At 41.8% G+C, this 27,905-nt stretch overlaps 1 protein-coding gene across 1 annotated transcript in view; it reads left to right on the forward strand.

The window, feature by feature from the left end:
* ABHD2 (abhydrolase domain containing 2, acylglycerol lipase) overlaps nt 1–25,118 on the forward strand; it is a 104,425-nt gene extending 79,307 nt beyond the window's left edge. Inside the window, exons 6-11 of the mRNA XM_077474258.1 lie at nt 774–957; nt 7,186–7,278; nt 14,270–14,377; nt 17,724–17,793; nt 20,455–20,539; nt 22,752–25,118. Coding sequence (XP_077330384.1) covers nt 774–957; nt 7,186–7,278; nt 14,270–14,377; nt 17,724–17,793; nt 20,455–20,539; nt 22,752–22,948 — 737 coding nt within the window. The 3' untranslated portion in view covers nt 22,949–25,118. The remainder of the gene's footprint in view (nt 1–773; nt 958–7,185; nt 7,279–14,269; nt 14,378–17,723; nt 17,794–20,454; nt 20,540–22,751) is intronic.
* The last annotated feature ends 2,787 nt before the right edge of the window (nt 25,119–27,905 follow it).

The raw sequence follows: 27,905 nt of genomic DNA on the forward strand, positions 1-27,905 counted from the left end.
GGACTAGTAATCTGCAATATATTACATTTTTGGTTTTGGATTTAGATATACCTTTTAAAAGTGTCAATTCACCTTTACAGAAAAACTGAAAAGGTGACCCAACACTTTTAACTGAATTCACATGTGTTTTGCCTAAGTTCACATTTAGCTGATTTGTACTTGTATGTTTTATACTGTATATTAAAGCTGAACTACAAGTATGATCTGAATCGCATACTTATATATGACCAGCTTGAACCAGTGTTATACACAGTCACTGTAGTAGTCCTTGCTACTGCAGTGATCACCGCAGTCTTCCTTGTCCTGTGCCACATGGTTGCCCCACTTCACACTGACCACAATGGGTCACTTCCTGGACAAGGCCACCATACACAGAACACCTTTTTATTTTTAATTTTTTCAAGACATTTGTAAGACATCCTTCTTGTTGGACAAGATGGGGATTGTGACATCACTGCCTCTTCTCTCCACCTCGTCCAATCAAAGAATAGCTTGTAGTCATTTAAAAAAAATACAAGGGATTCTGTGAATGGCTGCAGTGCTGAGTGAGTGACTCCGTGTGGTCAGTGTGCACTGGGGCTGCCACACAGCAGAGGACCCTAAAAATCACGGCTATCACTGTGGTAGTGCCACCTACTACAATGATTGTTGGCTTCCACAACGGTCCCTCAGCTATGAGATATGCATACTTGCATTAATCATTCTTTAAATTCTGCTTTAAATATTCTGCTGACGCAGTTGTTCAATTTTAACCTGTCATTTTCTATCCTAAGGTTGTACGTGGGAATTTGGAGGAATGGTCAACTACATCAAGAAGATGTATCCTCAGACCAGGCTAATCGTTGTGGGTTTTAGCCTCGGTGGAAACATAGTGTGTAAATTCCTTGGTGAAGCTTTCGCCAACCAGGAGAGAGTCATGTGCTGTGTCAGTGTGTGCCAGGGGTACAGTGCTTCCCGGTAAGTGATCTTTATAGAGTATTTCTTGGTAGCTTTACACTGTTAAAAGCAACAGAAGGCAAATTTCCCCCACTACTATGTGGACTGAAACTTGAGTCTGAAAGCTAATTATCCTGCTTAGATTAGCTGTAATATGTGGGCAGGACTAGCAGAGTACATTCATTAGCATGGTACGGTACCTTGAAAAGGTATTTGTACCCCTTCAAATTTTCCACATTTTGTCATGTTACAACCAAAAACGTAAATGTATTTTATTGGCATTTTATGTGATAGACCAGGGATCTCCAAACTACGCCCCTCCAGCTCTGACCTTTTACAGACATGTAGGGAATTGTAGTTCCAGAACAACTGGAGGGCCATAGTTTGGAGACCACTGTAGACCAACACAAAGTGGCGCGTCATTGTGAAGTGGAAGGAAAATACATGGTTTTCAATTTTTTTTTTGCAAATATCTCAAAAGTGTAGCATGCATTTGTATTCAGCCCCCCGTCAATACTTTGTATAAGCACCTTTCCCTGCAATTACAGCTGCAAGTCTATTTTGGGGATGTCTCTACCAGCTTTGCACATCTAGAGAGGGACATTTTTGGCCACTCTTCTTTGCAAAATATCTCAATCTCTGTCAGATTGGATGGAGAGTGTCTGTGAACAGAAATTTTCAAGTCTTGCCACAGATTCTCAATTGGATTTAGGTCTGGACTTTGATTGGCCCATTCTAACACTTGAATATGCTTTTATCTAAACTATTGCATTGTAGCTCTAGCTGTATGTTTAGGGTCGTTGTCCTGCTGGAAGGTGAACCTCAGCCCCAGTCTCGGGTCTTTTGCAAACTCTAACAGGCTTTCTTCTAAGATTGCCCTGTATTTGGCTCCATCCATCTTCCCATCAACTCTGACCAGCTTCGTTGTCCCTGCTGAAGAAAACCATCCTCACAACATGCTTCCACCACCATGTTTCACGGTGGGGATGGTGTGTTCACGGTGATGTGCAGTGTTAGTTTTCCACCACACATAGTGTTTTTTTTCCATTCAGGCCAAAAAGTTCAATTTTGGTCTCATCTGACCAGAGCACCTTCTTCTGCATGTTTGCTGTGTCCCCCACATGGCTTCTCGCAAACGGGACTTCTTATTTCAACAATGGCTTTCTTCTTGCCACTCTTCCATAAAGAGCAGATTTGTGGAGTGCACGACAAATAGTTTTCTTGCGGACAGATTCTCCCACCTGAGCTGTGGATCCCAGAGTTACCCTGAGCCTCTTGGCTGCTTCTCTGATTTAATGCTCTGCTTGTCCGGCCTGTCAGTTTAGGTGGACGGCCATGTTTTGTAGGTTTGCACTTGTGCCATACTCTTTCAATTTTCGGATGATGGATTGAACAGTGCTCCGTGAGATGTTGAAAGATTGGGATATTTTTTTTTTTATAACCTAACCCTGCTTTAAACTTCTCCAGGCGTAAAGTTGTGATATGTCTGGTGTATTCCTTGGCCTCCATGATGCTGCTTGTTCACTATGGTTGTCTAAAAAACCTCTGAAGGCTTCACAGAATAGCTGTATTTAAACATTAAATTACACACAGATGGACTCTATTTACTAATTAATCAGACAGAAGAGGGCCATGTACAGCTGTTTCTGCATATAATTCCTAAATGTTGAATGTAATGAATGATGCACATTCAGTCCCCTTCCAATCAGATATCTGATTAACAGGCTAGAAAAGCCAAACTAGATAAGATTTGTGTGTGCATGCAGCCAATATGCAACTGGAATCAAACTTTTGTTGTGATCCAGAAAGGATTACAATTTAATTCTCTTATTTTAAGCCCCATACACACAGGGCGAATATTGCGCAAAATCGGCTGGTACAATAGAACCTGGACAATATTTGTCTCTTGTATACAGCTGCTTGTTTCGCAGAGGCCAATCTTATGACTGCCTTCTGCTGAACGGACATGCTGGAAAATCAGCAGCCAATAGCTGCGAATACTGCCCTGTGTGTTCTGGTGAGACACAGAAGCACAGCAGTGGAGATCACTATTCTAACATAGCATAGTTACTACTGCGACCTCTCTTTTTTTCTGTTCAGCCCACTGGGTTCAACAGAACAAAGAACTTCACGCGTGTATCATGCTTTACTTTTTATATACATGCCCTATGACTTGTGAAAATTGTACAAATAACAAAAGGACTGAGTCCGAGGATAATGGTTTCCATAGAGCTAAAGCAATGGTACTATGTGATGGTACTCATATGAGATGAGGAAACCATGATGGTCCACATCAAATCCACAACCAGGGAAATAAGTCAACACACAGGGTTTTGAATATATTTCCTGTCCACTTGGGCATTGCTTTCAAAGGCAATATTGGAAAGTCTTCCTTGTAAAAATATGCACTGGTCAAAAGTTTATGTAAAAAGGGGGCATGGAATGATCCTTTAGGGCTGATTCACATTACATGCAGTCCAGTGCATTTTTTTTTTCCTGCTTCAAAAACGCATTGGACAGTAGGTTACATAGATTCCAGTGTTCGCACCATTGCAGTGCCTTAAAGTACAGCCCTGGCTAAAAAGTTTTGAGAATGACGCAAATTCTGCTGCTTATTGTTTTTACTTATTTTTGTCAGATGTTACTATGGTATACTGAAGTATAATTACGAGCATTTCATAATTGTCAAAGGCCTTTATTGACAATTACATTAAGTTAATTCAAAGAGTCAATATTTGCAGTGTTTTCAATCAACTTCTGGACCACCTCCTGGCTGATGGCAGCCCATTCTTGCATAATCAATGCTTGGAGTTTTCCAGAATTTGTGAGGATTTTTGCTCACCTGTCTCTTGAGGATTGACCAAGTTCTCAATGGGATTATGGTCTGGGGATTTTCCTGGCCATGGACCCAAAATTTCCATTGTTTTGTTCCCCAAGCCACTTGGTTATCACTTTTGCCTTATGGCAAGGTGATCCATCCTGCTGGAAAAGGCATTGTTCCTCACCAAACTGTTCTTGGCTGGTTGGGAGAAGTTGCTCTCGGAGGATGTTTTTGTACCATTCTTTATTCATGGCTGTGTTCTTTGGCAACATTTGTGAGTGAGCCCACTCCCTTGGCTGAGAAGCAACCCCACACATGAATGGTCATAGGACGTTTTTCTGTTGGCATGACAGCGAACTGATAGTAGCGTTCACTTTTTCTTCTCCAGGCACATTTTTTTTTTTCTGGATGCCCCAAACAATCAGAGGATGCATCAGATAAAATGAATTTATCCCAGTCCTCGGCAGCCCAATCCCTGTACCTTTTGCAAAATATCAGTTTGTCCCTGATGTTTTTTTTTTTTTTATGGCTTCTTTGTTGCCCTTCTTAACACCAGGGCATTCTCCAAAAGTATTTGCCTTACTGTGTGTGCAGAAGCACTCACACCTGCCTGCTGCCATTGCTGAGCAAGCTCTGCACAATCCCACAGCTGAATCAACTGTATGAGACGGTCCTGGGGCTTGCTGGACTTTCTTGGGTGCCCTGAAGAATTCTTTACAACAATTGAACCGCTCTCCTTGAAGTTCTTGATGATCCGATTAATTTGTTGATTTAGGTGCAATCTTTAGTAGTAGCAATATCCTTGCCTGTGAATCGCTTTTTGTGTAAAGCAATGATGACTGCACGTGTTTCCTTGCAGGCAACCATGGCTAACCCAGGAAGTATTTCAAGCACCACCCTCCTTTTTTTAAAATGTTGCAGTCTGTTATTCTAACTAAATCAGCATTACAGAGTGATTTTCAGTCTTGTCCTTGTCAACACTGATACCTGTGTTAACGAGAGAATCACTGACATGATCTCAGCTAGTACTTTTGTGGCAGGGCTAAAATGCAGTGGAAATGTGTTTTTTGGGATTAGCGTAAGTTAATTTTCATGGCAAAGAGAGACTTTGCAATTAATTGCAATTCATCTGATCACTCTTCATAACATTCTGGAGCATATGCAAATTGGCATCATAAAAAAGGAACACAATACACAAAAAAACAAAAGAAAACCAGAAAATTTAAGAAAGATGTAAAAAATAAATGAAAATGCAAGAACAAAAATGCATCTGTAATGCATAAAAAAACAAGCGTACAGGAACGCATTTGGGGTGAACGGAATTAAAATTTTGTCCAAAGAATGATTAGCCGATTTCTGGATCATTAGTATGGTGCTTTCGACAGCTGATTCAGACAACAAAAACTGTATGTGCAGGCTATAAAATTGTAATTGCACGTGAACCGATTTTCGTTTAATTAGCACAGTTTTAGTACGAAGAAAAACTTAAGCGCAAGACTACGCATGCTCGGAAACCAAATAATACATACAAAACAATTCAACTCATTGCATCACTTCTGAAGTTGAATTCTGTCGTACGAGACTTTTCATATGTTGAGTAACCTCTTCACTTTAGATATGAGACTAGCATGCAATGAAAAAAACAGAACGTTCCTCCGAAAATCTGATCGTGTGTACGAGGCTTAGGTCTCGGGTCACACTAGTGCATTTTCCCCTGTGTTTGCTGTCGCACTGGCATGCACGATTATACAAATCACATTTTGGTGCTTGTTCACATCAAAGCCCAGTGCAGTGCATTTTTGAAAGAATGCAGTCGCTTCTTTTAGTGCAGCACGTCATTTGCCCCAAATGCTTTAATGGGAATGCATGGAAAGCATATGTACACATATTTTGTAGTGCAGAGTTGTGTATCAATTCCATTCTCCTACTAAAAATGCATGGAAAAATGCGCAAAAAAGCACCGAAAAATACATCATGCAGCAGCATTAATGTGAACGTAGGCTTGATAAACCTTGGACACCATTGTGCCACATCTACTCCCTCTAGTGGTGAACCATTTGTTTGTCGTATGTGTAACATTGATTGTTCTATCTATATCTCGTACACACTCTTACAGAATATATGTGACATTTTTTGATGTGAAATAAAACCGTAGCTATCACAAAGTACAGTACAAAGATTATCATGTTGTCCTCTTGCACAGTGCAGGCAGTGGAAGCCTGGGGGTGAAAGATAAATAGTTGTACATCCAGTCCAAGCATGACTGATATAGTATGCATTTGTTTCTAGGAATATATGACGACGTTGCAGAGTTGAATAATGCAGCCACAGGCAATGTTCTGCATTTTGCAAGTGAACCTAATGTTTAGGGCTGTATTTTCCAGTTTGCTCCTACATTTGTGAAAGAAATACACTTTTCAATGTAAAATAAGATATAGTTGTAAATATCTTGCTCCTTTTGTAAGTTATCACCACTGATTTAAAGCTGAATTCCAAGTGTAATTTTTACTGGATACCTACATTGGTCTGGCTTGGACTAATGTAAGTATGCATATCTCATATCTGCGGAGCTGCTGGGGAAGCCGGCAGTCACTGCAGTGCTCGGTGATGGTTGCAATCTTCCAGGTCCTGTGCGAGCAGCTGCCCCTCTGCACACACACACCGCAGGGTGTCTCTTGCTTGGCACTGCTGCCTTCATAAATTCTCTGACAAGGCAGAGATCATGACATCACCACTCTTCCTCCTTGATGCATCTTGTACAATCAGAGAACTTCTTGGAGTTGATTTACAAAAACTGGAGAGTGCAAAATCTGGTGCAGCTGTCTCAATGGTAGGCAGTCAGCTTTAGCATGTTTGATTTAAAGGGGTTGTAAACCCTCATGTATTTTTCTTTAATAACTATTATGTTATACTTACCTCCACTGTGCCGTTAGTTTTGCACAGAGTGGCCCCCGAACCTCCTCCTCTGGGGTCCCATGGCGGCGCTAGTGGCTCCTCCCCACATTGTGTGTCCACGTTGGAGAAGCACTCTCCGTGGTGGACACTTGTGTGGGCACGCTCCCGAGTCCCGCATCTGTGTCCATTCACACAGCATGCTGGACACGAGCGTGAATGCAGCCTAACGTTCTGTAAAGTGTACTTTGCATATCCAATAATTCTGCTGCTACCTTGCCATGGTGTTAGAAACATACCCTGGCCTCTGTGTATGTAAGGGGTGCTTCACACCTGTTTAGTGCCTTTTAGGTGCGATGCCATTGAACGCTATAAAACGCATTTTGATAAAAGGTCATTAAAGTTGCAGCAAGCATGATTATTTAAATTTGCGCCAATGTGCCTCTAGTGGTCTGACAAGTCCTATGTGCTTCCCTGAATTGGTGTTTCCTCTGTGACACTTCATTGACTTCTTTTCATTTGTGGGTTTCTTCCAGGGCACAGGAAACATTCCTACAGTGGGATCAATGCCGACGCTTTTACAACTTCCTCATGGCTGACAACATGAAGAAGATCATTCTGTCTCATAGGTATTTACTTGTATAAAGTAATTCAATCAAGTCATGTCCTGGATGCCTCTGCTGCTTTGCACAAAACCTTGTAAAAAATAATTTTATGTACTTTTTATGATTTTATGTCTTCCATTTAGACCATTGTCTGATTTAGTAGCTTTGTACATATGGGTTTAAACGGTGGGCAAGGAAGGCATTGGTGTATTAATTAGACCTACCCTACAGCAGAAGATACAGCCATAGAAAGTCTAACCTGAGCTGCAATGTGTGGTTACTAGAACACATATCTTTTTGAGAATTACTTCTCCTTATCTGCTGTATATGAAACACCAAGGCAAAAGACAGGCAATATTTATTTTAATCTCTAGAGCAGGGGTCTCCAAACTACAGCTCACATCCTGCTGCAAGATTGTATTTGGCCCTCTGATGCAAGGGGGAGCTCTGATAGGGACCCCCATGTTAGGGAGACTCTGATGTTAGGGGAAACTTTTTTGCTTTGTTTTACTAACGTTTTTCTTCTTATAAGAGAAAATATAAGATGGCTGTGGTGTGTTTTGCAGCAAATGAAGCTCTTCCCCTTTTCTTCCTGAAATATTAGTAATCCTCCATAGGGGTTCTCATTCATCCTCATGTTACATAGTCAGGTTGAAAAAAGACACAAGTCCATCTAGTTGAACCATAAAAAAATAAAATGAAAAAATAGATAAATAAAAAAATAACAAATATACAATTTCATATACCCAATCCTATACCCACGGTTGATCCAGAGGAAGGCAACCCCCCCCCCCCCCCCCCCTCCAAAAAGCATGATCCAATTTGCTACAGCAGGGGAAAAAAATCCTTCCTGATCCCAGAAAGGCAATTGGATTTTCCCTGAATCAACTTTACCTATAAATGTTAGTACTCAGTTATATTATTTACATTTAGGAAATAATTCAGGCCTTTGTTAAAGCAATCTATTGAGCTGGTCAGAACCATCTCTGGAGGGAGGTGGTTCTGACCAGCTCAAAATAACTCAACACTAATTAATGCTATTAATGCCTAAACTGCTGGCAACAAAAGTGAGTACACCCCTGAGTCAAAATGTCCAAATTGGGCCCAAAGTATCAATATTTTGTGTCATTTTCTAGCACTGCCTTAACCCTCTTAGGAATGGAGTTCACCAGAGCTTCACAGGTTGCCACTGGAGTCCTCTTCCACTTCTCCATGACGACATTGTGGAGCTGGTGGATGTTGGAGACCTTGCGCTCCTCCACCTTCCATTTGAGGATGCCCCACAGATGCTCAATAGGGTTTAGGTCTGGAGACATGCTTGGTCAGTCCATCACCTTTACCCTCAGCTTTTTTAGCAAGGCAGTGGTCGTCTTGGAGGTGTGTTTGGGGTCGTTATGTTGGAATACTCCCCTGCGGCCCAGTCTCCAAAGGGAGGGGATCATGCTCTGCTTCAGTATGTCACAGTACATGTTGGCATTCATGGTTCCCTCAGTGAACTGTAGCTCCCCAGTGCCGGCAGAACTCATGTAGCCCCAGACCATGACACTCCCACCACCATGCTTGACTGTAGGCAAGACACACTTGTCTTTGTACTCCTCACCTGGTTACCGCCACACAAGCTTGACACCAACTGAACCAATTAAGTTTATCACAGAGTTTTGAGACTCGGCTGATCACAGATGATCGATCCTGGCCTCTTACCATGTGATCAGCTGTCAGCCAGTGATCTAAACAGATCGGTAATCTGTTTTTTCTATTTTTTTATTATTTATTTTTTTAACCTCATGCTGACAGCGTAATGGGGGGGAAAAAAAGCAGATCACCGTATTCTGACAGGGACATCAGACCCTAAAAGGGAGAAGCACTGCTGCTATGCAGTGCCATCTACCATTGCCCACCAGTGCCACCTACAGGTGCAGATCAGTGCCCACCATTACTGCCTCATCAGCGCACATCAATGAAGAAGAAAAATGACCTGTTTTCAAAATTTTATAACAAACTATGAAACTTTATTTTTTCAAAAATGTCTGTCATTTTTGCTTAAAAAAAACAAAAAAAAAAAACCCCAGCGGTGATTAAATGCCACTAAAAGAAAGCTCCTATTTGTGTGAAAAAAAAGATACAAATTTAATTTGGGTAGAGTGTTGCATGACCGCGCAATTGTCATTCAAAGTGCGAGAGCGTTTAAAGCTGAAAATTGCCCTGGGTAGGAAGGGGGTTTAAGTGCCCAGTAAGCAAGTGGTTAAACCATGTATGTAGTGTTTTTTTGTCTGGAGCTTTGAAATAATGATACTTTCAAGATGTGCGTTGCTACTAAATATACTTTTATTTTTTACTGTCGACAGTCACACAGACATTGGTCTCTCCGAGCAGAGTTTCTGTTGACTTCCATATTCTAGAACGTTGTGTTTTATCTCTGTGGGGTGGCGTCTACTCAATGTTCTCAGCTTTCCTACTCCGTATGATATCCGCTGCTGTCTGCCTTTTGTTTGGGTTACACTGCAAAATCGAGATTTTCTCTGTAGATATGAACAAAGAAAGAATGAATTACTCCTGCGCTTGTGAAGGCGCTGCTGGTATAGGGTGGTAGTACTTTTGAAAGCAGTGAATCAACAAATGATCGTGCGTGTCCCGCTGCCTAAACTGACCATAGGTGGTCCGAAAGAAAGCCAGGTGAAAGAGAAAAGAAGGAAGGAGCGTGATCCGATGCTTTGATCAAAAAACGTATACAGTTTATTCACATAAAAAGATGATAAAAACATATGCAAAGTATCTACGTATTCATAAAAAACAGGTTTACAACATATTCACTTTAAAAACTTAGTTTAAAAATCAGACATGCCCATACAAGGACAAACGTTCAAAAAAGTGGGCTAACGCGTTTCGAGGATGTCCTCTTTATCAGAGCCTTCAATATAAATTTTATCTGTACCCTGAGAGAAAACACACACAATATTTTGCCATAACTATGTACTTTTATTAAAAGTTAATCTATGTAAGTTTTACAGCATAGATGGGGTGAATTCATACTATTTGCGGTGACAGATGTTTTTCTGCGTTATAAAACACCTGTCACAACAAGGACCACAGAAAACAATTGTTTATTATGTGTCCCATTCACACTGCAACACACAAATGTAGTACATCGTACTGCTTTACGTTGTTATAAATGAAGTGTACGTTTTGTACACTTCACATAAAGTTTGTACAAAAGAAAATGAAGCAGTGTAATGCACTGAATCGCGCACCACACTGCCCCCTACTGCAGCCAGGAATGGAAAGCTGCTGGATCAGTAAAGTGCTGTTGCAGCTCTCCGTTCCAGTGTGAATTGACCCTTAAAGGAAAAAAAATACATACGATATATAGAAGTTTTTATTCATTAGCCACTTGAAAACATTAGCAAACACTAGCATTGGTGGTTCAGTGGTAGAATTCTTGCCATGCAGCTCATCTGGGTTTGATTTCTGCCCACTGCGGTTGTGGTCTCATTGTGATGATACCAGCAGAAGGACAGAAGACCTGATTCCCTTATTCCCTCATTTAGAATACCGTGTCCAGTTCTGGAGACTTCACTTACAAAAGATATTGATCAGATAGAACGAGTCCAGAGACAAGTAACAAAATTGGTGAGAGGTTGGAGGGATAAAACATATCAGGAGAGACTTCAGGAACTGAATTTGTACAGTTTGGAGGAAAGAAGGGAAAGGGGAGACATGACTAAAACTGTTAACTAATTAAAGCGGAGTTCCACCTTTTAATACACTAAAAAAAAAAGTCAGCAGCTACAAAAAGTATGGCTTCTGACTTTTAATAAACAGACACTCGCCTATCCCACGGTCCAGCAATGCGGGCGCCCGAAGCCTCGCTCCTCTCCCCCTTCTCTCCATGGCTTCACAGCCAGGCAGGCACTGCACTCTGCTATTGGCCAGGCAATCTTCTGGGACCTGTGACGTGTCCCAGAAGATCGCTGGCAGGGAGGGGCCGCCTAGGGCAAGAGGAGGCGGAAGGAGAAAGTGGGACAGGAAGTCCCACTAAAAAGAAGGCACACACTCCCCCCCCCCCCCCCCCACCCCACCCCAAAGAAAATTACATGCCAGTCGTGGCATGCCATGGGACGAGGTTTCTTTTTTGTTTTTTTACTAGTAATGGCGGTGATCAGCGATTTTTAGCAGGACTGCAACATTGCGGCGGACAGATCGGACACTTTTTTGGGATCGTTGACATTTATTAAGCAATCGGAGCTAAAAACAGCCACTGATTACTGTATAAATGTCACTGCCAGGGAAGGGGTTAACACTAGGGGGTGATCAAGGGGTTAAGTGTTCCCTAGGGAGGTGTTTCTAACTGTGGGAGGAGAGAGAGATCGCTGTTCCTGATCACTAGAAACAGACGATCTCTCTCTAATTCCTTGTCAGAACAGCGATCTATCTGTTTACATACACAGATCCCCGTTCTGGCTCTCTGAGGAACGATTGTGGCTGGCCGGCGGACATCGCGGCTTTGGCTCCAGGGTCACACACGCACCCCCTATACCCCTTAAAGCGGCCGACGTACAGCTACGCCGATTCACGCAGGGGAGCCAACCTGCCGCCGTGTAACAGCGGTGGCTGGTCGGCAATCAAGTGAGTGAATAAGGTTCAGGAGGGCAGGGTTTTTTTTTTTTTTTTTTTTCAATATGAAACCAAAATCAAAAACATGGGGGCATGACCTCAAACTAACTAGAGGAATGTTCAAAACTAATCTTAGTATTTTACTGAATGGATAGTTAATGCTTGGAATAAACTTCCAGCCAAGGTAGTGAGAAATGGTAAGTGGATTCAAACCTGCTTGGGACAAACCTAGATCTATACTCTTACAAAAAAAAAAGTAAAAAAAAAGCACAACCTCCCTGAGGCAAGCTATACACACTGGCTTCACTGGCTTGCAGGGTGAACAAAACAAATTTTACCGGATTCCTTCATCCATGTAATGCTGCCCAGATGAAAAAATCCCCCTGCCGGGTTATTTTGTTCTGACGTCCGCTGGTAGCAGCTGCCAGAACACTGAAAAATATATCTGTCTGAAGCAGCCACTGTTTTGCTGACTGTTTTCCCACCCACCTTCAGTTGAAAGATGGGCAAGAGAGGGCCGACAGGGATACCCACTAAGCAAGTTTAGGTGGGTTCATCACATAGTTTTCACAAAAGGTAACCTTTATGGTGTATATCACACTGTGTCTTTCATAAGCAATGCGTTTGATCATTATCTGTTAGTTTAGTTGGTATACAATGTGTTTTCTTTAACCACTTCAGCTCTTGAAACAACTTCCATGGACTAGAGCAGTGGTCCCCAACCTCACTTCTCAAGTACCCCTAACAGGTCTTGTTTTCGTGATTTCCTTCACCTTGCACAGGTGTTTTTGGTCAATGTATTGGTAATTGACATGTCTTTTATCTAAAGCCGGGTACACACGATCAGATTATCAGACACATTTTTATCAGTGTTTTTTTTTTTTTTTTTTTTATGCTGCTAGTCTCCTATCGAAAGTGAAGAGGTAACGCAAAATACGAAAATTCTCGTACGACAGAATTCAACTTCAGAAGTGATGTAATGTGCTAAATTGTTTTTCTATGCGTTTAGTTTCTGAGCATGTGTATTCTTGCTCTTACAATTTTTTTCGACCAAAAACTGTACTAATTAAACAAAAACAGGACTTTGTCACATATAGCAGAAATTTTAGAGCATGCACATCCAGTTTTTTGTCATCTGAAAATTCGGAATCAGCTTTTAAAAGCACCATACTAACAATCAGAAAATCATCAGATCGTTCATCGGACAAAATTTTACTTTTGATTTTCTAATCGTGTGTACGGGCCTTAAAGAGGGATTCCACCTACAAAAAAAATATTAAAAGCCAGCAGCTATAAATACTACAGCTGCTGACTTTTAATAAATGGACACTCACCTGTCCCGGGTTCCAGCGATGCCGAGGCCGATCGATCGCTCGGCTCTTGGCTGCTGCCGCCACCATTCTAGGTGAGGGAATCAGGAAGTGAAGCGAATCGGCTTCACTTCCCGGTTCCCTACTGCGCATGCTCGAGTCGCGCAGCGCAATAGGAATTGTCCGCACTGTCTCTGAGACCCGTGTGTGTCCCAGCAGACAGCGCGGCAGGACAGAAAATGGTGTAGACTCCCACAGGAGTCTATGCCCGGAAGTGGGTGTAAATACCTGTCTTTGACAGGTATCTCCACCCCCCTCCCCCCTGAAAGGTGCCAATTGTGACACCGGAGGGGGGGAGGGGTTCCGATCAGCGGAGGTTCCACTTTAGGGTGGAATCCGCTTTAAGGCTGGCCATACATTATACAATTTTCTTGTACAATTTTCCTCTACATTTTCCAAAACCATATCATATGAGGTCAAACCTAAACACTTTTAATTTGTATGCAATCAGGCAGGCCCTTGCACTACATAGTTGAAGGTAAATCTGAAGGAAATTGAACAAGAAATTGTATAATGTAGGGTCAGTTTAAGGAAAATTCACAAACCAAAACCTGTTAAGACACTTGAGGACTGGCATTGAGAACCACTAGACTAGCGCAATTTTAGCGATGAGTCTGTTGAATCAGCAAATACTGTTATTTTTAAATCTAATATCTACAGTATATATTATGGGTTTTTCAGCTAGGAGCTGATTGGTTTCCATTTTGCTTGCTGGTTCAGATTCTGTCTCTTCCAGTCTTGGTAAACTCCTCAGTTTAATTATTTTTTAAATAAAAAGTGCCATTTAGGGTTCTTTAAATTTCCGCTTTATGCTAATCCATGCCCCTGGAGTCAAGTCCAACCCACCTTCCGTCATCCTGTCGGCGTTGATTCCGGGGGTAGGGCGAATTGGGGGTCACAGGTGCAGACAGAAGCACATTTTCTGTCTCTCTTCTTGCAGAACTTTACTTTAAAAAGGTTAAAATGGTTTAGAGATTTGCTTAATTTCAAGTTGTTTGATGTGGTGTTTTGTTATTTTTGTCTGTTCCCTCCAGACATGCTCTGTTTGGTGAAGCCAGAGTGAATAAAATCTTTGAGGATTCAGTGATAAGCCGATTGTACACAGCTACATCTCTCATGCAGATCGATGATACCATCATGAGGTAAAGAATATTCTTTAAATGTCACAGGATTAATATTCTGACCTTTTATCTTTTTGATTAGCAGTGCTCTACAAACAGCTAGTCTTGTAAGAAAATATTGTACCTTCCACTTCGATAACTGGCAGAGGTACACATTTTTAATGGTACTTGGCAGTCAGACATACAGTATATACCAGTCATACACACAGTATATACTACTGGTTAGCTGACAAGGTTAAATAAAATATTCATCTGACCAATTAAACTGGCTATTGCCTTTTTCCTTTACTCTGCCTTATGTTTGACAAAAAAAATGTTTTTTCAATATATATGTTTGAATATATAATTTTATGTTCCATTGGTCAGTATTTCCTGTGGTGCAGTGAGTACAAAAAGGAAATGGTCTCAAGTGTGACACTTCAATCTATCACCTGCATTGCACTGCAAATCAGAATTGTTTTTAAAAAAATTTTTTAGGGCTCCTTCACACCGGGCTGCCGGGGGCAGTAAAAACAGGTGGCTGGGCAGTGGCCTTACCACACCCTAGGCCACTCAATGCAGTTCTAAGGATACAGCCGAACAGGCCTGTACCAGTGGCATATCATCCATGGGGGCAGGACGTTTACTACACATGGGCCTCCAAGGAAAGGGGCCCACTGTTACCCACCCTGCACACATGGATGATTGTCCCTTGGTTCACAGCCGGGGATGATCGGTGCAATGGGGGAGACAGCTGTAAGCACCGATCTCCCTGCATGACAGCCGCTTCTCCTCCTCTCCCTCCCGCGGCTATCAGTGCTTACAGCTGTCCCTCCCACCACACCGATCCTCCTGGGCTGTTCTCAGTGTCGTCCTCCCATTCTTCTCCTCCTCTTCTGCTCCCCGTGTTCTCTCCCAGCCCGCTGTCTCCTCCTCCTCCTGCCCCCGTTCTCCTCTGGCCCATTTTGTCGTCCCCGTCCTCATCCCCTTCGTCTCCTGTGGACTGCGGGGGATGTGTCAAGATGGAGAGTGGAGGAAGGGGCCGGTAAATGTCATTTACTGGCCCCTTCCTTTTCTGAATTGGACACAGAGAGTGATCATTGCTGAACGCCTGTGACCTGTAATAACTAAGCAGTGTAAGCTGTGTTACTCTGCTTCAGTTTATGAATGGAGAGGAGCCGCTGTCTACGTTCATCTTCAATGCTGAGAAAGGGACTGGGGAATCTGTGTCCTCAGCCTCTTTCTATGTCTCAAAGGGGAGATGTCAGGGATCTTTAGATCCCTGATAGCTTGCCAAAGACCACCGACAAGGGTGAGTAAAAAACAATATTGCAAAAAGTATTAAAAAAAAAAATTGTAAAAAAATTATAAAAAATATAATTGTAAAAAATAAACTATGGCTTTCACACTGGAGTGAGAGGAGAGGCTCTTTACAGGCGCTATGCAGATGCTATTTTTAGCGCTATAGGGCCTGTGAAGCGCCTTAGTGTGAAAACAGCCTATCTACTTCTCAGATTTCATCACAGTCACCTAGGCACCTGTTCACGCTTTTCTTACATAGTTACAAAGTTAGTAAGGTTGAATAAAGACACCAGTCCATCCAGTTCATTTCTTATAGCAGGTGGATTTTTGGGTCTTTTCCAATGCCAGTTTCAGGTGTAGGGTGCCACAAGCTGCTCTCTAAGGCCCCTTTCACACTGTGCGTTAGGGGGGCCCTTTTATCTCCCGCTAGCGGCCGAAGAAGGGGTTAAAATAGCCCTTTTCCGGCGATTCAGAAGCGCTTTTCAGGTGCTTTGCAAGTGCTGCTCATTCAATTTAATGGCCAGGGAGCTGTATTCACCACTACTACACCGCCCCAAGATGCTTCTTGCAGGACTTTTCCTAACGTCCCGCAAGCACACCTCCCCAGTGTGAAAGCAATTGGGCTTTCACATTCCGGTGGCATGGGAGGCAGTTTTCAGACGCTTTACATGCGCCATTTCTAGTGCTAAAATGCCTAAAAACTGCCTCACTGTGATCCAAGTCTGTCAACATTTTGGACCCATTTGTTACGTGGGCTTGTAGGCTTTGTTTGCTGTGTTGGCCCCTTCTCAATTGGGCTGCGTTTGAGCATCCCCAGTCATTAATTGGCCTTTGTCCTGGACTTTGACTAAGGAACTTGGACTTTGTTGTAAATACTATTTCTTGGAGTAAAGTACAGAGCACCTGTCTCCTCCCCTCTGTTATTATGATCTCCCTATTGCTTGCTACAAATTGAGTCTAGCTGATTTAGAGGGGTTATATGGAGGGATGTCAATGCCAAATTGTATACCTTTTTGTAGTATCATGTAGACATCCTGCCCTCCCAAACTTGTAGCTGCAACTCCAAACTTAAACACACTTGTGACACTTGTAGGTCACTCCACCTTACTCTGAATCAGAAATGCATATGGCTATTATTGGTGATGGGTAAATCTGATCTGGGTGATCAAAGCAGTTGCTTGTTGCTCATATCATATCAGATTAGTACCGTATTTATCGGTGTATAACACACACTTTTTTCCCCTTAAAATCACGGGGAAATCGTGGATGCGTGTTATACGCTGATCCCCGACGATCTCCCGCTGATTGTGAAGAAAGGAGCTAGCGGAGCCGAAATACAGAAAGCCGAGTATACTTCGGCTAGACTTGCCGCCTCTCGCAGTCCCGCCGCTGACTGTGAGCAGAGCTGAGTCTAGCCGAAGTACACTCGGCTTTCTATATGTCGTCGGTGCACGCTCCTCTCTCAATCAGTGGAGATGGGCGGGACTGTGAGCAGAGACGAGTCTAGCCGAAGTACACTTGGCTTTGTGTATCTTGGCTCCGCTCGCTCCTCTCCGCTCAGTCGGCACCAATTTTAAATCGGGGCAATGCTGCAACTAGACTAGCAAGGCTGCAAAGGCACTGGGCAAGACTGCAAAGGCGATGGACAAGGCTGTAGATGGACACTGATAAGGCTGCATTGATGGTCATTTAAATGTAAGTTTTTTTTTTTTTTTTTTTTTTTTACCTTAAACTTCCCTCCAAAAAGTTTTTTTCCTTAATATTCCCTCCTAAACTTGGGGTGTGTTTTACGAAGGCACGTGTTGTACTCCAATAAATACGGTAAATTAGATTTAGCTGCATATATGCACTGATGTCCTTCAGCATTCATATGTTTCAAGCAAAGGAAGCAATGGTGTCTACAGATAAATTCTGCATGCTGATTGGCTTATTTTAGTATTTGACTGTATTGCCTGACACATCCATGTGTTCTTCTTCTTTTTAAAAGTGATAAGCTTCTGACAATGCAAAGCATTCAGTGTGAATAGTAAGGCATTTTTGTCAGTGCTTTAATTTGATTCTTGTCTATTTGCTTTTCCCTTGTCAGAAAATTCCATGGCTACGAGACCCTTAAGGAGTACTATGAAGCAGAAAGCTGTGTTCGCTATTTACAGAATGTAAGTTTTTGTTATAGCTCCAATAATTAGAGTTCACCTCTCAGGTAGTGGTGTAGAGTGAATACATTTGTGTAATAAGGCCCCTAATAAATGCCTTAATTGTGAAATGGGTTTTGTGAAATGGTGACGGAAGGTTGATTAAGGACTTAGACAATATTTTATTTTTGAAGGAATGCCTGTGATTTGAATCTCTTGTTGGCTTCTTATATCGGGTGGGTGGGGGGATGTCCCACTTTTACTGCTGTCTTTTCTGTAGTGTAAAGCCTCATACACACTATCAGCTGATTTTCTATTTTCTGCTAATTTTGTCTTCAGATTTACCAAAACCATGTAGTGCACAGGTCTGCCTGATTGCATACAAATTTAAACTCCTAAGGTTTGACCTCATATTATATGATTTTAGTAAATCCTGAAGACAAAAATCAGCAGAACATCTCTATCAGTGTGTGTATGGAGCTTAATGTTTTGCCTGTAGGAGCAGCTTAAAGCAGATCTTCACTGTGTCACAAACCGAAAACACTATTTTAATTTGTCTTTAATACTCAGAGCAAACTCTTCCATCCATTTCATGACTCAACACTTTATTTTGTTGAGAAATCACTTTGAAAAACACCCCCCTAGCATTTCTGTCTGTAGCCATCTTGAGTAAGGGCAAATGTTTCATGTAGCATTTACTTCCTGGAATCCATTTGCCCTGGGCTCAAGCATGCAGGAGGTTGTGCTTAGCTCAGAAAAACCCTCCTCTCCCCTCCTGAAGATTCCTTGGATGTATGACATCATTTGCCTAGGCAAGAAACCAGGAAGTGAGTGAAAGAATGTAAAAAAAAAAAAGATGGAAAACATATATCTATTTACTCCTTTGTGTGCTCAGCTCATTGCATTAGGGTGTGCACGTACGTGTGTGTGTGTATGTATAGATAGAGAGATGGATATATATATATATATATATATATATATATATATATATATATAATCTATCCAATAGATCTCTATATCTCTCTCTATATCTATATAAAATCTATCAGCAGAGCAGTGGACAGTGCCAGTAGTGTTTTTTTTTTTTTTTTTTTTTTCTTTTTACTATTATATTTTACAATTTTTTTGTGTACTTCTTTTTTTTTTTTATTTTTTTTTTATTTTTTTTTTTTTTGCCCCATCATGGGGCTGTGCTGAAAAAAACATGTTCTGATGTCTCACTTTTTGAGACTGAGAAATAAACTGGGAACAGATTCCCCAGTCCCTTTCTCTTCAGCCTGCAGTAAACATAATTTACTATGCTTCAGTTAAGAATGAAGACAGGAGCGATCGGTACAGATCGCTCACGGTGTTCAGAAAAGGAAAGCCAATTTAATGAAATATTTACCAGCCCCTTCCACCGCTCCTGAGAGATGGGAAGCTGGCAGCACTGCAGGGGGGGGGGGGGGACAGGAAGCAGGGAGAACCGGCATTACTTGGGGTTTGCCTAGGCACACCTGACACACACTCTGCGCACGCCTATGTATTTACTAATGCTAGCAGCATAAGGATTAAAATATTCAATGTGAGATGAGAGACCATGCACATTAAGACATTTAGAGGCATATTTTAAGCTCAGTGTTAATGCTACTTTGACACTGGGGCGCTTTACAGGCACTATAATGCCTGCAAAGTGCCTTGTAAGAGCCTCTCCTCTAACTCCATTGTGAAAGCCTAAGGGTTTTCACACTGGAGCAGTGCGCTGATAGGACGGTAAAAAAAAGTCCTGCAAGCCGTACCTTTGCAGCACTGTAGGAGTGGTGTATACACTGCTCCTAAAGCTCCCCTGCCCATTGAAATCAATGGACAGCGGTGCCAAATTGGTGCTGTAGCGTCACTTTGAGGACTGTTTTAACCCTTTTTTGGCCTCTAGCAGGGGTTAAAAGTGCCCCGCTAGCGGCTGAAAACCTCCGCTCCCAATGCCCCAGTCTGAAAGTGGCCTTAGAGGCAGAAAATTATTTTGGTTTGTGTTTTTGAAAGGAGATAAACGCTCCTAAGCGCCTGTACAAAATGCCCTAAAATGCATATATGGAGAATCCAGTAGTGAAAGTTAGACATGTAATTCTTGTAGCAGGTGGGTGTTGAGTTATTACTTTACCGTTAGGACATAAAAGAGCATTGTGTGTAAATCGATGTACTGTAACTGTAGGGGAAAAGTTAGAACCCCTGTGGTGTGCCCACAGAATCATTTAGTATTGGGAGTCTTCAGTCCTACACAGTATGCTGGATGCAACCGATCTGTCTGTAGAGGCAAATTATATTATTCTTTCTCTTAACGTGTTTTTCTCAAAATGCATGGGTAGAGCTCTATGAAACATAATGATTCCCTATTATAATATCTTGTTTGCCATTATTACTAGAGGTTTTTCAGAAGCACTGTGAACATGCTGTGCCAGTATGTGGGTTGCTCACACTTTAGTGATTTTGTGTATTTGTTAATTATCATGAAAATGTATAATGTATACTTTTTCAGACTTTGTACAGACAAGTTAAAGGGTGACTAGAAGAAACTGTACAGCTGTAACACTCAGTAAATGTGACGTATAATTAGTCACATGGTTTCTCATTCTGATATTTCCTTGATTTCAAGTCAGGTGTAGTTTAATATTATTCCTATGCTGATCAACAGTTTATTTCTCGTTCTAGATTCACATTCCTCTCATGTTGGTGAACTCTGTGGATGATCCACTAGTCCATGACAGTTTGCTGTCTATTCCTAAGGCTTTGGCCGGTAAGTTTCTCTTACATCTATAATGCAGGAATGTTGCTTCATACCCAACTAGCCATTGCTCCAAATATAGAAAGTGACTTGTTAACCGCTTCAATACTGGACACTTTCACCCCCTCCATGCCCAGGCCAATTTTCAGCTTTCAGTGCTGTCTCAATTTGAATGACAAATGCACACTGTACCAAAAGGAAATTGTTAGCATTGTTTTTTTATTGGGTTTTTTATTTTTTTGCTAAACAAACACAAATACAATTTTGTAAATGATATGCAAGTAATTTTCTCTTCACTGTTGTGTGCTGGTGAGGCTGCACTGATGGGCACTGGTGAGGTGGCACTGATCCACTGTTGTGTGCTGGTGAGGCTGCACTGATGGGCACTGGTGAGGTGGCACTGATCCACTGTTGTGTGCTGGTGAGGCTGCACTGATGGGCACTGGTGAGGTGGCACTGATCCACTGTTGTGTGCTGGTGAGGCTGCACTGATGGGCACTGGTGAGGTGGTGCTGATGATCAGTGCCCTTATCAGTGTAAATGTGCTCTGTCAGTCTTGCCAGTTATTGGCTTTCCTTTCCTCACACAGTGACAGCGAGTGAAGTAAGGAATGCAGATAACCGACAAGTCTATTTACATGTGATCAGCTGTGATTAGACACAGCTGATCGCCTGGTAAAGGGTCGCTGTGATTGGCCTCTTACCGGGATCTGTGATTAGCTGTGTCCAAAGAACACAGTGGTCACAGAGCACGCCCCAGAGGCACGTGCGAGGCATGTTCTGGCAGGATGCCTATGGACACCTTCCCAAAACAAGAGAGCCACGCTTTCGAGTTCTTATGCCTATGGTGTGGTACTGAGGTGTTCAAGAAGAACTTTTGATGATCAAAAAACAGGTTAGTATTTAAAAATGAAATTTTATAAATGTAACCAGCAGAGCTGAAATTGGTAAAGTGTAACAGAAGGGTTGCACCGCTCCAGTTAACCCAAGAGATCTCTTGCTGCTGTAGTGAAAGCTGGGTGCCAGCCTATGTCTGCGACCAGGATGCAGAGCACAGCAGAAAGTGATGGCACTTCCAGCATATAAAAAGTAGCTTTATTGGAAATCCATTGAATTCGAGGATATGACATGTAAATGCAGCTCGTCAGAAATTCAGCAAACGTGTTTCACACCTGTGCTTAATCATTACTGGATGCAATGATTAAGCACAGGTGAGTGAAATGCATTTGCTGAATTTCTGATGAGCTTGCATGTACATGTCATGTCCTCGTTTTTAATGGATTTTAAATAAAGCTGCTTTTTTTTTTTTTTTTTTCTGTTTCAATATGTTAATTGGAAATTTGAGTAAACAAGAAAATATAATCTGCTCATTAAACGCCCTCGCAGGGGCTACAAAACATAAATACAAATCCAAAGGGCAAACCATAATAAAGCTGCTTTTTATATGCTGGAAGTGCCTCCACCTTCTTTTTCTTAGAGCTGTAATGTAACCTGGGCCAGACAGAGGCAGGAGAGGCTCCCAGCTATGCGCTTAGGCAGGAGGGGGTTTGCCCCAGCTGTCTCTTCTGCACTAAAGGACTGATCAGCTGTCGCAGCATCAGGGAGGGGGGGGCCCTTATTACACTGAAAGAGCTGCACTGGTTCTGAGTGTAGTGGAGCAGAGTTGGCGTGCCTAGCCCTATGTGGATAAGCACTTTTAAGGCCCTTCAGGGGTAAATCAGGACAGCAGACAGAGCTCTGCTGATGAGAGCAGATGCCTTATGTTGACTGATCTGCAGCTTTACCTTTTTTTTTGATTAGGTGTTGGTTAGTACAGAGGTTTTGTGTTATGAAGTGTAGGGCCTCTTTCGCACAGGTGGTTTGTTGCAACCGCCGGATTCCTGCAGGTTCTTGCTGCTGGAATAACTTCTTTTGCGATCGGCATGTAGCCACACACGCTGAATTTAGCTGTGGTTTGAACTGACTGTGTCCAGGCTCAGCCTTCTGTTGCAAATCACTACTAATCGCACTGTGTGTGGCTACATGTCATCAGCAGCGGCTACTGTCAGCCCATTTATCTAATGGACTGAAATCGGGCGCTGCTGATCACATAACCAGGTCATTCCAGCAACAAGAATTCGCAGATTCGTGCCACTGGAATCCAGCGGCTGCAACAAACCGGCCTTGTGAAAGGGCCTAATTTAGTATCTTTTACTAAAATGTTTTTTTCCCTGTTTAATTTTCAGCAAAAAAAGAAAACGTGGTGGTGGTTTTGCCGCTTCATGGTGGACATCTGGGCTTCTTTGAGGGTGCTGTACTCTTCCCAGAACCCCTAACCTGGATGGATAAACTTTTGGTGCAGTATGCCAATGCCATCTGCCACTGGGAGAAAAACAAACCACATTGCTCTGATGCTGAGCCAGTAGAAACGGATCAACAGTAGACTAAAAGCACTTCTGTCACCTTCCCAAAGACTTGCCTAAAGGATCGCTCTTTTTAAACATGTATAGTACTTTACTAACAATTAGTCAATTTTTTTTTTTTTTTTGTTTGTGATACTGTGCATCACAATATGGGTCTATCCATGTTATCTTTGCAGTAAAACGATCGGGGAAGAGGTCAAGACTCCACTGTGAGCCTTCAGAGTTCCTGCATTCTCTTTATGATTGGTTACTGCATTGCTTTATGTATTTGCTGGTTTCAACAGCAAGGCCATTATGTTTCCATCTATACTGTCAAATATCTGGAAAACCTAGATTTGTTACGTATGTGTTCGAGCGAGACCTTCAGTGGTGATTGTTCATTCCACTTGGAGATCAGAGAAGAAAAATTCACACCTATGTAATACCAGATGGAATAATTTCATTTTGGTATTTGTCAAGCTGGGATTTCATGTGCAGCATAGTTATTTCTGCAGGTGCAGAAGATTGTGCAATCGTTTTTTTTGTAGTATAAACTCTAGCTGGTTCAGAAAAAATGTTGGCCTTTCTGGTTAAAGGAAACTTTAAATGTTATCCACTTTAAATGAAATATGAATCTCGCTTAAAGGGACTTAATCATTCAAGACACTCTTATTAAAAGCGTGTTGTATGTGAAGTCTGAAATGGTTCTAGGGCACTGACTTTACTTCTATCAAAGCTTTCTCACATGAGTGTCATGTTTGAGGTTTCTGGTTAAGACCATTCTGTATAGTAACAAGAAGGGTTCACTCTTATAAACAATAGCAAAACTTTTGTCTAACTGATATAAGTAGCTTTTCGTCCAGATACAGTTTTTTGTTCAAATGTTACCATAGCATGTGAATAGAGCATTGCTTATGTTCCCCTTAGCTCAAGTAAAATTTGAGATTGCTGCTAAAGGTCCCCACAGGCAGCCCGAATTTTGGCTAAATCAGCAGAAATTTAAAGGCTAAGTTCACATTTCTATGTTACGTGTTACACTCCTATTTACAGTGTAACATGTTCAGTTTGCACGTGATTTACACCCCCGCGAGACAAACGGTGAGGAATCTTTTCTCACCTGCTGTGTCTGCCCACACAACAGCTTCCATTCATTCACAGTTTCCGGTGAATGAATAGACTACAAGTACCATCAACCATTGCGGCTGCTGGTTTGTAGTTCTCAATGTACTGCAAGGTCATTGGTGACTGCTCCCGTAGTTCATTGATCTTCCTGCTCTCAAATAGCTGCCAGTATCAGAGGTATGAGCAGACGGCTATACTGAGAGTCTTCAGGCGGCTGGCATTGCGTCAGCAGATCGAGGGTGCAATGCTATTTTGGCTACTTAGAAAAATAAAATATGAAAATTTTTTACCTGCATAAAATCTGCATTTATTTATTTTTTAAAAAGTGAACTTATCCTTTTAAGCCACTGATGGCCCTGCAAACACCACCCAGCTCAACAAATCAATTAAAAAATTGAGCAGGAGGGGGGAAGTTATCAGTTGAACAGTGACCACATCTTATCAGATGCAGTCATTGTTTGGGCATTCAGGCAGCCATTATTATTATTATACACGATTTATATAGCGCCAACAGTTTACACAGTGCTTTACAATGTATAGGGGGGACAACACAATTACAGTACAGCTCAATACAAAAGGTACAGGAGGGCCTTGCTCGTAGAGCTTACGTTCTAAAGGGAGGGGTGGTGGTACAAACGGTAATAGCTTCAGAGAATGATTTGATGGGGGGTGGCTCTGGGACAGTTAGGTGGGTGTGGGATATGCTTCCCTGAATAAATGAGTTTTCAGGGATCTCCTGAAGGTGGACAGGGTAGGGGCTGATCGGACAGACTGGGGCAAGGCGTTCCAGAGGATGGGAGAGTGTGGTGGCCTTTAGTCCCAAAAATGGTATGGAGGATCCCATTGGATTTAACATTAAGTACATTTTTGGTTTAAAGTGGAAACCCTTTAATCGGTCAAGGTCAAATCACTCTGGATTTTTTTATTTTTTTGACTAAATCTTTAACTTGAGTTAAAAACGTCAACAAAACGTCCACTACCTGCCATCTAGAGGATTGTAGAAGATTCCTCTTTCACTTAAATAGAGAAGTCCTCCACAAATTGTGTGACAGAATAGTTCTTCTTTGTCCAGCAATGCACTGATATCTTGATTCTTGATCTTGATTGACATAGTTCTTTGCTAGAAGCACAGTACTTATTAGATTTGAGATATGTGGCTATTCTATTTTTTTTTTTCCTATTTTCTTTGGATCTAGCGTTGCCATAACGTGAGCACCATACTGCTTCCGCTCTGAAGGAGACAGTTTGAGGCATTGAGAGATTATATTTTTCAAATTGTATTTTTGTTTAAGTTGAGGGAAACCACACGTGAGCTGTGCTGTACATGATGAACCTGCACTCTTAGCGCTACGTTAAGTTCAGATGATTTGCTGCACTTATTTTTTCATTTTTTTCTTTCCCTTTTACCAAAGCCGTGAGCATATTTATGGAAGTTGTCTAATGTAGAAGTATTTTATTTTGCTTCTGTAGGTGCACGAAGGTTAAGATTGATCACACTAAAATCTATAGTGCCACCGACTGTGCTACATATAAATGCCATCTAGTTGGCAACAAATTTCTAATATTTTGGACTTTTCTAGGTGAACTACAGACCTTGACTAGAATGAGTTGACTGAAGTCTGGAAGTCCCCAATTTTGGATATTTGGATACCAAACTATGCCTTGTTTGCCATGTTATTGGCATACTATATGCTTGTGATAATGGAAAAATAAGAGCTTAATTGGCATGTGCAATGATGTACATGGTGTCAGCATAACTGAGCTAGTACTAAATAAACCTTGTGTCTTCTGTTCAGGTTGAAGCACCTTAGCAGGGTCATAGTATGGCTTGGAATGCTGGTTGTTTAGAGTTGTGTTTTTTTTTTTTTTTCTATAATTTTTTATTTATTTTTTTTGTCATAGCGCACACTTTTTTTATTTTGTTTGTTCTGTGTACTTGGTGTTTTACTTTGCATACATGTTTCACAGTGGGGACAAGCTTTCATATCTCCTTTTGAATAAAAGATAGTAACTCGTTTAGAAAATGGGTCCAGCTTAGTGAATAGCACAGATATCTTTGCTAAGATTGAGACCATTGTGATGGTCATAAGGAGGTCTGAAGCTGGCAGTAGAAGGAAATCGGGCACAAAAGGAACCTTTTGATCTACCCCGTTATAGTTGCTGGTAAAGTGTAATGTTTCATCAAAGCTGTAGAGAGTTTTGTATGACTGCAGCAAGCAGTGTTAAAGCGGAGCTCCAGTCCACCATAACCCTTTTTTTTTTTTGTACGTGCCCCTGTAATTGTTAAAACTTCTACTATAATATTTGCATAATGTTAGTACTGTCTTCCTACTACTTTCTTAGATGTCAATAAAATATTACCTGATCTTGGAAGGAGACGGGGGGCATTGAGGTTGTGGGCATCTGTGTTTATGAGCCCACTTGTGTTTATTTCCGGAATTGGGGGCAGCTGGCTACCCAGCATGCACCTCCCGATCTCACGCCTGCACAGTAATGACAATGCGTGGTGCAGTTTCTTTATGACAGTTTGCCACTTGCTGATGCTGCTCATGCCACTACTGCTACCGATTCCTTCTCTGACGCTGCTGGGTACCCGGTATAATGACAAAAGAATCCACAGTTCAAAAATGATGCCCAACTCTGCCTGGTATCTTGTCATTTCCGGTTTTGAAATAACACGATGACGAAGAGAAGGATGGCCATTGACTCCTGGGATTTGATGACACTGATATCCCAGGAGCCAACGGGAGAGTGGAAATGACGTACCTCTCTGCGGAAAGGTGGGCATGAAGTGAGGGGATTTTTGAAGTAAAAAGGTATTGAAAAAAATAAATAAAAAATATCCAAAGAGTAATGACACAGGGATCGGCTACCAGTAGGGCCATGTTTGCTAAATATGATGGAAAACTGCTTTAAAGTGGTTGTAAACCCTAAAGCCTCATACACACTATCAGTTTTTCTGCTGAGTTTTTCCTTCAGATTTACTAAAACCATGTAGTGCAAGAGCCAGCCTGATTGCATACAAATTGAAACTCCTAAGGTTTGACCTCCATATTATATGGTTTTGGTAAATCTGAAAGAAAAACTCAGCAGAAAAACTGATAGTGTGTATGGGGCCTTGCATATACTGAAACGACTGGTTTATTTTTCATTTCTAAGGGGTTTACAACCACCTTAATGTACAGGTATCAGCAAGTATGACTGCGCCACAGATACAATGATCCCCTTGGCTATAACCATGAAATGGTCAGTAGCTAATTTCAAAATACCCTATAGAGTACTGAAGGGATTAATAGGATACCCTATAAAGCAGTTTTCTTTTTTCTTCCTAATTAGGGCCTTGTTCTTGGTACTCCCTTTGAATTAGCACTTTTCCTTATTTTTGATATGAAAGATAGATGTTGCTGCTGCTACCCCACGTTATTCCACATTGTCATAGCTGATGAATTCGCACTAACTGGGACGGTACTGATCACATCGGTCTGCTTCAGTTTTGCCTTAAGCCACTGTTTGTGGTGTGAAGAGACTGTGTTGATGCCAGAACTATCACTATTACCAATGCCAATCAGTCCCTACATTTTGGTTTTCATGTATTGTACTTAGAATTGCATTGGACAACACAGACCGTTCCTGTTTTAGACAGGCGAATGAGGACTATTATGCAGGTTTCATTACAGAACATAGCAGTGACAAGCGAGCCTTGTACATATAATGTGAGCAACCTACAGGGAAGGTTAGCCGTATTTTGCCTTTAACTGATCTAGGTGGAAAATAGTCCATCAGAGCTTGCTGTATTGGCTGTTTTAATTGTTTCTGCATGTTCATCAATTATGGGACACCCTCCAGCCCAGTGACTGTAAGGTATCTGTGTGGAAA

The sequence above is a fragment of the Lithobates pipiens genome, unplaced genomic scaffold, assembly GCF_037356315.1.
Source record: "Lithobates pipiens isolate NorthernLeopardFrog02 unplaced genomic scaffold, aLitPip1_a1.2 Scaffold_8, whole genome shotgun sequence".
NCBI classification, from domain to species: domain Eukaryota; kingdom Metazoa; phylum Chordata; class Amphibia; order Anura; family Ranidae; genus Lithobates; species Lithobates pipiens.